Consider the following 12,786-nt stretch of genomic DNA (forward strand, 5'->3'; position numbering starts at 1 on the left):
CATGCAGAGCCCTTTCGTACATTCATGCTTTGTCCACAAACATACTCACTTGTGTACCAACAAACATATGCCCATACACGGAACTGGCTGTCAGTGATTAACAAGTCAAGCCCCTAAAGTAGTAGGATATTCCACAAAGTTAATAGGGAACAGTGTTACAGCTCACAGGATTAGTTAATTAGACAAAGGCTTGCAGGCAAGATCTCTGTAGTCTGTTCTGCTAAAGTGATGGAACCCACTTAGGCATCTGATGAAAAAAAGCAGTGTGAGCACCGTTCAAGGGAGGAAATGTGAAATGTAACAGAATCAAGCCCCAGCATAGCAGTAATGAGCTGGCAGAGGCAGTCGCAACCAGTGACGGCCATTTGTCAGTGGTGGGAGAGGTGGAGGCTAGGGGAGAAGATTTATAATTTTGGTTACCATCTTTCTGAGTGCTTCAAGGCAATTTTAATTACTTTTTAGAAGCAGGCTGGAAGCTTGCATCTCGCCACATGAATTGGTGACCTCGGCTCTCAAGGACACTGGGCTAAGAATGCTCTCCCATAGTAGACAGTGAATACGCCTTATGAAAGCCTGGATGTGCAACCAAAGCAGGAGTAAAATTAAATCCTCTTATTATAGAATTATTTTTAAAAGTATGTTGGCAGATGCTGTTTCTTCCACTGTAACTCTTTGTGAGTTCTCTCAGTGGTCATAACCATTTTCTTTTTTTCCCTGCATACCTAAGTTACAAATACCAAGTCTACAGATCAACCAACTAGTTCAGACACATCCATCAGACAAGCCATAAAACCAAAAGGCATGATTTGATGATCATAAAAATAAGTTGAGGAAGCAAAAGGTATACATCAGTTAGCAATGGGAGTGACTCTTCTTAATTTTAAATAGTTATTTTTATTTTTTATGACAAAGTTTTGAGCTCAGATGTGTCACTGAATGGTATTTTCTTTTAACAAACTTGGGGGAATGTTTGTTTTGGTTTTGGGGTTTGGGGTGTTTTTGGGTTTTTTTTTTTTTTTTTTTTTTTACTTGCTTTCTGTTTTGTTTTGTTGTTGCTGTTAAGAGTCATGTTTGGTCAGAAGCGACCCAATATGATGAAACCTGTGCTAGGTTCCAATCAAGAGCAGGTTCTTAGAAACTGCAGGATCAAAATCATAGCAAAGATGATGATGTTGTAATAGTCAAGACCCATGTTCTTTTCCCTCCTGAAGGCCTCACATAGCTTCTTGTTATGCACCCCTCATGCTCTGAGACCCCACCCAGTCCTGGAGGCCTGCCATTACTTCCTGTCATTTCATGTATGTTTATAAATGGAGCCATGGAGTTGACACACATTCTTTTTTTAATTGCTGTATGTATATATTAAGCATATTCCTTTTCATTGCTGAGCAGGATTTTCAGGTTTTGGATTCATCATAATATATTGAATCAGTTACCCATGGAGAAACATCTGGGTTATGTCTGGCTATAGACTATTATAAATGAACATTTGTCTACACACACTCTTGTTCAGGTTTCTGTGTGAGCATATATTTTCTTTCCTCTTAAATAAATGCCCAGGAGAGAAACTGCAGGGTTGCATGGTAGTGACTTGTTTAGTGGGTTTGTTAGTGTCAAACTGTTGCTAAGCTTGTTAAGAGTGGGTGTATGATTTAACATCTGGGACAGATATTTTCTACATCCTGCAAACATTTATTGTAATCTTTTCTGTTAGTAATTATGATAGGTCTGTATGTAGCAGTATCTTATTCTGGCCTTTATTTTTCTCTAATGGCTAATAAGAGTGTGTTTCCATGTATATAGTTATAATTGTGTGTTCTACCCAAGATCTTTAGCAGGCTGCCTAATTAGAAGGTCTAAATTTGTTCATATATATATATATATATATATATATATATATATATATTCAATATCTGTCTTTTGTCAAATATTTGATTTGCACATATGCTTTCTCACTCTATAAATTGTTCTTTTAAAAACATTTATTTTATTTTGCAGAATTATTCTATTTTTAATTATTTGTGTATCTGTGAGTAGATACACAAGCAGGTACCCAATGAAACTAGAAAGTGTCAGATCTCCTGGAGCTGGAGTTGTTTGTGAGCTGAGCTGTTTGACATGGGTGCTGGGAACCAAACTGTGATCCTCTGGGAGAGCAGGAAGTACTCTTTCTTAACCACTGAGCCATTTCTGCATTCTGCATGTGTATGTGTGAGTGTATGTGTGTGTATGTGTGCATGTGTGTGTGTGTGTGCATATATGTGTGTATGTGTGTGTATATATTGTACATGTTTGTGTGTATGTGTGTGCGTGTGCAGTGTACAAGTGTTTGCAGAAGCCAGAAAAAGATGTCACATTGTCCTGGAGTAGTAGTGACAGACAGCTGTGAGCCACCTGATTTGGTGGATGCTGGTTACTAAACTCGGGTCTTTGGAAAGAGCAGTATGGGCTCATAATGGTTACACTATCTCTCCACCCCCTTACAGATATTCTTTATGTCTCCTTAACATGTTCCTTATAGATAAAATAAAAAGTTAATTTGGAAGAGATTATATTACATTAACTTCTCTTTTTCAAGCTCTATATTTGATACAAAGTCTCAAGCCATATTTCATTTCTTTCCTTAAACTCATAGTTTCTCAACTTTTCTAAAACATCCATATTTAATTTCTACATTGTTAATATATATCCCATTGCTCTTTGAATAAAATGAGAGAAAGGAGAAGTGACTGTTTCTAGTGGGTATCTACCCACCTACCCTCTGTTACCACAGGCGCTTTCTTTGTCGGATGACTTTTCCATCTCCCTTAAAGAGCTGATAAGCATATGGAATGGGTATGAATCTGACGTATGGCGCTGTCCATCGGCCATGTCCTTAATACTGACTGCTGTGGATCCCTAAAGTTTAAATTGAATAGACCGAGACTGCTCACACTCTTCTACAACACAAAACAACAAACCATATCTATTCTAGTTTCTCTGCCTACCAGCCTAAGTTTGCTACTGTCCTGTCTGTGTCTAACACCTGTTCACTCTGCAAATTCATACGAACTCCCTCCAATGTATGTATTAGCATGAGAATAGCTGTTATTTTATTTTGTTCTGTCTTCCAACCCGTAACACATTCCTTAATCCCTTAACTTACTTCACCCTGCTTTATAGTTTCAAAATGTAACATCTGTGTCTGTCTTGTCGCATCATTCTTGCTATTGCAGTTGGGCGATTGCAGGTACCACTGTGTTTTGATTTCCAGGAGGCATGTGCTCATTTCTGGAGTATTAAAGTACACGTGTTTTCTTCATGTTTAGTTTGATTCCTGCAATACTGGCACATATACACATGGTCTAGGATTTTATTATACATTTTACAAAGGTATAAATACTATACCATTTACTAATATGGTCCTTGACAAGACCTTTACTTCCTGCTCTGAGGGCTTGAGGGTATACCATGGTACTGAATGGGACTGGAAGGAGTGGTTTTCAATGCCTTGTCTTTATTCTTAGAAACAATGGCCTATGCTATCACCGAGTATCACGTCGGCTGCGGGTTTGTGGATGGTCCTTCTTGCTCCAACTGAAGAAGTCCCCTCCATTTTGGCTCTTGAGCGTGTGTGTCTTATAAATGGACGTGGACTTCTGCCAGATGCTTTTCTGCATTGGTTGCTGCTGTCACGCAATTACAGCTCCTTAGCCCATTATATTGTATGATGAATTATATTCTCCAGCCTTTAGCTACAGCTCCAGTTCCATCCTTAGAAGAAGTCTTATTGTCATAGTGTGCAATATTTTTTATAAAGTACTGAATTCTGTTAACTAATATAAAGATTATTACTTATATCTCTAATCTCATTCTCCCTCCCTCCTTCCCTCCCTTTCACCCTCCTTCCCTCCCTCCCTCCCACCCTCCCCGCCCTCCTGCCCTTCCTTCATTCCCTTACCCTTGTCTAGTTATAACACCAGTATAGTCAGCTCCATAAGGTGAACTAGAAAGTCCTTCCCTTTCTCTGGTTTTGCAAGAGAGGCACAAAGATTGATTCTATGTGTCCCTTAGGCATGCCGTAGGATCTTTTGAAACCACCAGCCCCTGTTTAATCTAAGTGTGAATTACATAATAAAAGCAAGTAACTGTAAGGTTGGTCAAGCTGCATATTTCATAATGGGTGAAAGGTTACACTTCAGAGTGTTTTATCTCAGTTCATAGAATGCAGATTTAATTGTGATAGGTAAAACCTTCTAATTTTTTTTCCCTGTGTGTAGGACCCACAGCATTACCTGTTGGTAACTTGTACATTCTAAATGTTGTCACTCTAACAAAAGGCGGGTCAGTTTTATCAATCTATTTTTTCTTTTTTTTCTTTATTCAAGTGTGCTTATGATCCTCTCTCTTGTATTTCTCTGATTTTGGAATCTACCAATTGAGGTGCTAAGCTGGCACTCTGGTATTGCCCTTTCTTCCTCTGACACTGTCTTTGTCTTTTTATTTTTCCTTTTTCTTGGCATGGAAGTTCGGGTTCTCAGCTGGAGGCTCGCCCCGTTTTCGAATGTGTAGTCGTAGTTCTGTGATGCTCTTTCCTCCCTGCTGTAACTTGTCAGAGATGTGGAGGTGTTAAGGTTTCCTTTTTATTAACTTTAATGGTGGTCCTTGCTTACCTTGAGATTTCATCCCTGGATTACTCAGAAATCTGTCCGGTTATCAGGCGATGTTCTTACCTTCCGCTCTTCATTAGCCTGACTGTTTTTTCATTGGTTTTCAGAGCTTATAATGTAGAGGGTGTGAGTTGCCTTTTGTTTTTGAGACTTTGTTGATGGTCCAGGATAGGAGCTGATTGATGCCATGTGGCCACACCTGAAGAATTTGTAATCTGCTATTGGTTAGACTCTGGTGCTTCATGGTCCCCTGATGTATCCTTTGTGATGTTTGTGTGAATGTGCTTCCCATTTCCAGGACTCAGGGGCTGAATCCTCCAATAATAATTGTGTTTTTTCTCATCTGCCCTTTCAGTTTTGTTTTCTACCTTTTGTTTTTGGATGTATTTTGCTCTGGCTTTTGAACCCATATTTACTTAGAATTGCCATATGTTTGGAAAATTGATCTTTGTCTGCTCATAGGATGGCCTCCTCTGACTCTGAAAATCCTGTTTACCTATTCAGGCAATTTTATGTAATATTAATGCAGTCATTCTTGCTCTATTTTAATATTTGTATGCTATAATGTTTTAATATGCCCATAATCTCATAGTTGTAATGACATATTGGCAGCATAGATTTGGGTCATTTTTAAAATTTGCTTATCTATAACTGATGTATTAATACCATTTATATTTAGTATAATTATTCTTCTATTATGGTCTGAGTCTGGCATTTTTATATTCTCTTTATTCTTCCATTCTCTATATTTTTAATTTAATTTCTTCCTGCTTTATTGTGAGCTAATGCAAATCATTAGAATTACATTTTGATGTATTTGTAATGATCTTGAGTTGATTGCTTTGGACAGATTGTATAGTCAGTGTGTGTTTGTGTGTTTGTGTGTGTGCGTGTGTGCTCACAATCTATTTCATTTGTATCTTATTATCCAGAGTTATATGTGGAAAGTTTAGCTATCTTTACATCCCTTTATTGTTCCCAATTTTACAATAATTGCTTAAATATGACCTCAATATACATTTAGAATCATATCAGGAATGATGTATTTTTCTTTCACCATTGGAAATAATTTGGCATCCTCAGAGGAAGGATGCTTATTCCATTCCTGCACCTTTCTTCTTGTGTTCACCTGTCCTTCCTGTTATCTCAGGCTTTTCTTTTTATGGAATTTTCTTTTTACTGAACAACTTAACCACACTTTCAAAATTGCTCAGCTAGTGATGGACTAACGTTCATTTCTGCATGAGTTTATCTTGACTTCTCCTTCTTTTCAAAAGTGTCTTCACTGGATACAGTGTTGTGCAATGAGCTTCTTTGTGTCTTGAAATAGATTGTGGTAACTCTCATATTCACCATGGTTTCAAAGACTATTCTGGGCTTGGGGTTCATTCAGCTTTGAGAACATACATCTTAATGATTTCTGTAAATGTGGAGGGAGTTTGGCTACTGTTTTCTATAAATTTTCATTACTTTTCTGTTTGTCTTAGGGCTCTCATGACATGCACATTAACTACAAGTTGTTTTGAAGCTCCTTTATGATCCTTACATTAGTGTTTTTTTATAGACATATAGATGTATATATAGCGAATATATATAGATGATATAGATAGATAGATAGATAGATAGATAGATAGATAGATAGATAGATAGGCAGGTAGGTAGATAGATAGAAAGGCAGGTAGATACATAGGTAGGTAGGTAGATAGATAGATAGATAGATAGATAGATAGATAGATAGATAGATAGGTAGGTAGGTAGGTAGGTAGGTAGGTAGATAGATAGATAGATAGATAGATAGATAGATAGATAGATAGATAGATAGATAGATAGATAGATAGATATAGATAGATAGATTGGTAAAATCATATCTTGTCCTTTTTTATGTGTGTGTTTGTCTTTGTGTCTCTGTGTGTGTGTCTCTGTGTTTTCATAATAGGAGGAAACCTTTTTCTTTTATACTTGCTGAGAATTGCTGTTTCTCTGATGAAACTTTAACTGTTTTCCCGTTTAAGTATGTTCTTTATTGTTCATTGAAGCGATATGATAATAACCAGTTTGAAAAGTCACATCAGACAATGCCAACCTCACTGTTGTCTTGGTATTGATCTCTGTTGAGTGGCATTTCTATTTTTTCATCTAACACATGCCTTCTTTGTATAACAAATGATTTTTGCTTCTGTACTAACCAAGTGTTTTGCTCTATGATGTTAGTGGTGTCAAGTTCGTATTTAAGCCTTCTATATTTCCATAAATCTATAAATCTGGTTTTGTATGATTCTGCTGTGATGAGGGAAAAGAAACTCTCTCCTTTATTCCTGCTAAATTAACTTGTAAAAGTTGGGATTTCTTATATAAGGTATAAGTTGTGATACAGGGTTGGAGATTACAGACCTGTACTGATTTTCTCTGGCTGTTTGTGGTAGAGGTCTTGGTACTGCCTCCTGTTTGGTTTCTAGTTATGCTACAAGTGTCAGAATGATTCTCTGTTCTGGTTGGATGGTGGGACACTCAACTTTCTACAACAACTCTCCCTGTATTGAGTTAATGGGGGAAGTTGGCTCTATTGTGGAGTTAAAAATCAGATTCCCTTTGTGAAAAATGAGCTTCATTATCTCCTACACGGGATAAAAATCTTGGAACTCAATGGACATGTTAGAATTTCCTTTGCCGTGAAGAGATACCGTGACTGCAGCAACTCTTAAAAAGAAAATCATTTCATGGGGCTGGCTTCCAATTAAACAGATATAGTCTACTACCATCATGGTGGGAAACATGCCATCATTTGGCAGACATGGAACTGGAGGAAAACAGAGTTCTACTTCTTGATCTTCAGGCAGCAAGGAGGAAACCACATGTCAAAATGTGCATTGCCTGAACCTCTAAGAAATCTCAGCTCTCACCCACACAGTGACACATTTCCCATAACCAGGCCACACCTCCACATTCTGCTACTCCCTATGGGCAAGCCAACTTAAACCACCACATTGGCCTTTTGTTTCAAGAGAAATGCCTCACTGACATGGTATCATGACTTCCTGCTGAAGGTCGAAATAAAAATATGGCCTACTTCCCATACCACTGGGTTGCAGCAGTAGGACAGCTAAAATGTAAAGTTTCTATTGTTTTTAATAGATGACCTGTTCATAGTCTTTGGTACAGAGGAAAAGATAATGACTTAATTCTGTCAGGTTTTCCCTTCTTCATTTTATTTTGGCATGTGTCTGTTGATGTTTGGGAATGTTATCTTCCTTTCCGACAAGTCTGAAATACATGGCAAAAAGAGATTGTCCTGTTCCATGGTTGGCATCTGGATATATTTTTCTTTACTCCATTCAGGTTCTTTTTGTACTTGTTTTATGTATTAGGCTTGTTACATTCATTCATACTTTGTGAGAAAAATCGGGAAACATAGATATAGATAGAGATAGAGATAGAGATAGAAATAGAGATAGAGATAGAGATAGAGATAGAGATAGAGATAGAGATAGAGATAGAGATAGATAGAGATAGAGATAGAGATAGAGATAGATATAGATTATAGATAAATATAGATATAGATATAGATAATATAGATATAGATGATATAGATAAATAGAGATAGAGATAGATAGATATATCATCTATCAGAAGCATTTTCCTGACCTCTGACTCTCAAAAGAGAAGCCAGGGATTCAGATTTTAATACAGTTCCTCTTGCCTTGTTGTTTTTCATGTTGACAATTTTTAAATTTGCAGCTAAAGGCAAAAAATAATGTTCATTTGCTAGTGGTCTATTTACTCTGCCTAGTTCCTTAAGACACCCACCTTCCCTAAAATGTCTCTAATTTTGCCTCATTGAGTGTAAATTTCTATCACTTATGCAGCAGTACTGCTGACAGACTCTGATTAGGAATAGTGGGTGGAGAGAAGGAAATATGCTAGGGCAAAGATAATGTGTGGCTAAGGCAGGTATAGAGATGTCTAAACCCAAAGTCCATACATTCTGCCAACAAGTGATGATCAGACTCCCACCCTGGGCAGGTTTTACAAAATAAAATAAACACTTGTTCAAATATATACATACATAGCAGGAGCAAGACAGAACCTTTTTCAAGCAATCACAAAGCAGCGAGGAACAGATAAATATGAGAATTTTCAGATCTGCAACACTGATGGTATTAACAGGAAAAAAAAAACCCTAGCAGTTAAGCAAAACAGAATCAAATTATAGAATCTACTAATTACCTTCATCTTTAAAGCTACCTGTGACTCTTTAGCGTTGGTGGCCCTCTCTTATTTTTCTACACCAAGGTCTGATGGACTCATTGATTGGTGTCTAGTCTGAGCAAGATGAGTAGCTTCTTGGCTTTGTCCACCCTCTTTCCAAACTCTAATATGCAAGACTTGACTGTATGACAAAGTTGGGATTTTAATAACCAGAAGAATAAAGCATGTGCTGTTATCAGCTGCTTATCACATCCCAGACACCACAGTGGAACGTGTACTTTAATACTGTTTTAATTTTTATGAAATCCCTGTGAAGTAGATATTGTGATTCTTTTTTTCCATTTTGACTGACCTCTAAACCAAGTTACAAGGGCCGAGCATGGTTGAGACAAAGTCCCTGGCTGGCGAGAGGGTCATGATTTGATTGGCGTCTACCACACTTTCGATGACCACACACTCAAACAAACGATGCATGAATTCCAAAATCATGCTGAAATTAAGGACAAGGGGTTTTGGTGTCTGGTAACTGGATCAATATAATGATAACTGAATTGATTACAGCAATACAATTTTCCATGCCCATATCAATGTTCTTCACAAAGGCCATAAGATCTTATTTTTTAAACTTTATTTTAAAAATTAAAGATAAAAGAAAAATTTTTAAACATTTTTGCATAAATGTATACAAACACAATTGTGTCAGTGCTTGGCTTTTTTTTTTTTTTAATTTTTTTTTTTTTTTTTTTTTTTTTTTGCTTTTTTTTTAAGGTTTGATACTCTGCATTAAGGTCTCACTATTTACAATGAGCAAAAGTACATGTAAAACAGGGTGTAACCTGTAATCAGTCAACATGTTCTTGGTGTGTAAGGATTGAGCATGACGTTTTTTTGTTTGTTTGTTTGTTTTCTTTTCTTTCTTTTTTTCTTGAACTTCACACAGTCTGTGAGTTGTTTCTGGGGCAGTCCGAGCCTCTGGGGTTAGCATCCCAGTATCAGTGACTGCATATTATGTCTGTTCTTTTGTGACTGGGTTATCTCACTCAGGATGATATTCTCTAGATGCAACCATTTTCTTAAGAATTTGGTCAAGTCATTGTTTCTGATAGCTGAGTAGTACTCTGTTGTGTAAATGTACCACAATTTTTGTATCCATTCATCTACTGAAGGACATCTGGGTTCTTTCCAGCTTCTGGCTATTATAAATAGAGCTGCTATGAACATTGTGGTGCATGTATCTTTGTTGTATATTAAAGTGTCTCTGGGGTATATGCCGAGAAGTGGAATAGTTGGATCTTCAGGTAGTACGATGTCCAGTTTTCTGAGGAATCACCAGACTGATTTCCAGAGTGGTTTATCAGTTTACAACCCACCAACAGTGGAGAAGTTTTCCTCTTTCTCCACATCCTCACCAGCATCTGCTGTCATCTGAGTTTTGGATCTTGGCCAATCTGACTGGTGTGAGGTGGAATCTCAGGGTTGCTTTGATTTGCATTTTCCTGATGGCTAAGGATGTGGAGAGCACTTCATTAGATGTTTCTCAGCCATTCGATATTCCTCAATTGAGAACGTTTTGTTTAGCTCTGTACCCCATTTTTTAATAGGGTTGTTTGATTCTCTGGTGTCTAGCTTTTTGAGTTCTTTGTATACCTTGGATAAGGCCATAAGATCTTACTGTGTGTCTCAATGGTGTTTCTCGTCTTGCTGGCTGAGAAACTCTAGACGTCAGGAAATGCTATGGTTTACTATCTAGGCAACGAAGGTAAAAATCATTGGTGTCCTTAGGCTTTGCAACAGGTGTACCATCTTTTGATTACTCCCCATTGTCAAATAGAATGACTTCATGTCTAGTGCCCCCAGCTCCTTGTCCTCTGTGCTGATAAGCATGCAGCTCAGCCCTCTTGTACCTAGAGATGTCCCACTTCAATGTCCAAATAGCCAATGAAGAACAGGACGCTTGAGAACTACAGATCTGTTGTCCCCCAGGTAGTTCCTAATGTGTGGAGGAAGCAGCGAGCTACAGTAGCATGGACATAAATCATTACTCAGGTTCTGGGTTGTATTTTCCAGTTTCAAACTTGTTTTGGTCTGTTCAGTCCAGGCCCGGGCCCTGAGGTCAATGCTATTTTGCATGGCAAAAGAAAGCAGCGGGAACCTATCCTTTGGAACTCCGGAGCACCTAAGCATGGTTTCCTCCTTATTTCCTAAGCAGAAAGTTGATGTTTTCTCAGTGATATTTGGCACACACTGTGAAGCCAAAGACCAGTTCATATGTTAGAGAAGTTCCTTCCTTTCCACTTCCTTATCATATGTACAGTTCTTTAGGTTTTTCCTTTTTGTAGTAGGCATGATGTCACTGAGAGGGGCAGTGGACGTTTAGGTGAATGTGGTTACGTGGGAAACACATCTCTCAGTAAGTCCTCTTACTGACTGGTGTCTGGGAAGAGATGCCCAGCTATTTTCAGATACAGATCTCCCAAGGAGAAAACACTGATTGTAGTTGGCTGAAGGCTGATGGTAGAAACCAGGGGTGGACTGAGGAGATGTCTCAACAGGGAAAGTAATAGTTTTTCAAGCATGAAAACCTGAGCCTGAGTCCTAAGATGCTAAGTAAAGGTGGACACTGTGGCAGGGCTCAACACAGTAGGAGGTATAGCCAGAAGACCCAGACGCCGGTGGGCCAGCCTGGGGTACACAACCAAGAAAAGAACAAGAGGAGACCAACACCCAAGGCTGTCCTCTAACCAGTACAAGTGTGGCACATATGAAATTGCATGAATACTCACTTTGAATGCGCACACACAGGCACACATGCACACACACACACCAGGAGAAGATAATTTGCATGTCATCAACACCTTCTATTATTATTTTCCCATCCCATTGCATCAATTTAATTTCGGTCCAATAACCTGGTGTCACAGCAAAATCATTAATATTTCTAAATGGTCTCTTTTATTTTACCTTTTCTCTCCTTCCATCCTTCCCCCCCCCCCATCTTCCTTTCTTCTTCCTATTTTGATATTTATTTTCTAAGTCTTCTATAACAAAATCCAAGACGAAATCCAGCCAACGAACAGAAGCTCACAATGGACCAGAGCAAACTCCCTTTGGCTTTGGCTGACTTGAGAGCCGCACCTCCCCCCCCTCCAGCCACAGAATGACCCTGTCCTCTGTGCACATGCAGTCGGGAGATGATGCTTTTTGTCGGTACATTCCCCTGAAGCTACTAAATTAGGCAATTGGAAAATGAACGTATTGGCCAGAGCTGTGTGTAGACTGATGGTTTAACTATATAGTAAGCTTTTCCCAAAGGAGGTGTGCAGGCCTGACAGTTCCCATCTGTTTCTACATGAGTTAGAACTGAAGTCTACACTGCTTGCAATCATATTTGCTTGTTTGTTTGCTTATTTATTTATTTACTTATCTATTTTTATTTTTGTGCTTCTAGGTGGGTAAAGCGACGGGTGCCCCAACCGCAGCCTCCCCTCTTGTGAAAGTCGCGGAGTTCTATTTCATCTGGAATAATGGATGTAAAGGACCGGCGACATCGCTCTTTGACCAGGGGACGTTGTGGCAAGGAGTGTCGTTACACCAGCTCCTCTCTGGACAGTGAGGACTGCCGTGTGCCCACGCAGAAGTCCTACAGTTCCAGTGAGACCCTGAAGGCTTACGACCACGACAGCAGAATGCACTACGGAAACCGAGTCACAGACCTGGTGCACCGGGAGTCGGATGAGTTTTCTAGACAAGGTAGGAAGCTCTGCCCCACCAGACCGGCTCTGCCCGGCTCTGCGCAACCCATTAGGGTCCAGCCCGGTTCCTGCCCTGCCCTGTTTCATGCTGATGGCTGGAGCGCAAGCAACTACCCTCTTAGTTCATAACAAAAGTTTGCCCTACCTAACTCTTGTGGGTAAGAAGTTCCGTTTTGGCA

At 38.9% G+C, this 12,786-nt stretch overlaps 1 protein-coding gene across 4 annotated transcripts in view; it reads left to right on the plus strand.

Annotated features, from left to right (window-relative positions):
* Nucleotides 1-12,379: 12,379 nt before the first annotated feature.
* The window catches only part of TENM2 (teneurin transmembrane protein 2), a gene marked incomplete at its 5' end in the record, with an annotated part of 923,762 nt that continues 923,355 nt past the window's right edge, over nucleotides 12,380-12,786 (plus strand). For all 4 annotated transcript variants that reach the window (XM_080942456.1, XM_080942457.1, XM_080942458.1 and 1 more), the window contains one exon: nucleotides 12,380-12,605. In XM_080942456.1, coding sequence (XP_080798582.1) covers nucleotides 12,380-12,605 — 226 coding nt within the window. The remainder of the gene's footprint in view (nucleotides 12,606-12,786) is intronic.

This window comes from Micromys minutus (assembly GCF_963924665.1).
Source record: "Micromys minutus genome assembly, chromosome: 31".
NCBI classification, from domain to species: domain Eukaryota; kingdom Metazoa; phylum Chordata; class Mammalia; order Rodentia; family Muridae; genus Micromys; species Micromys minutus.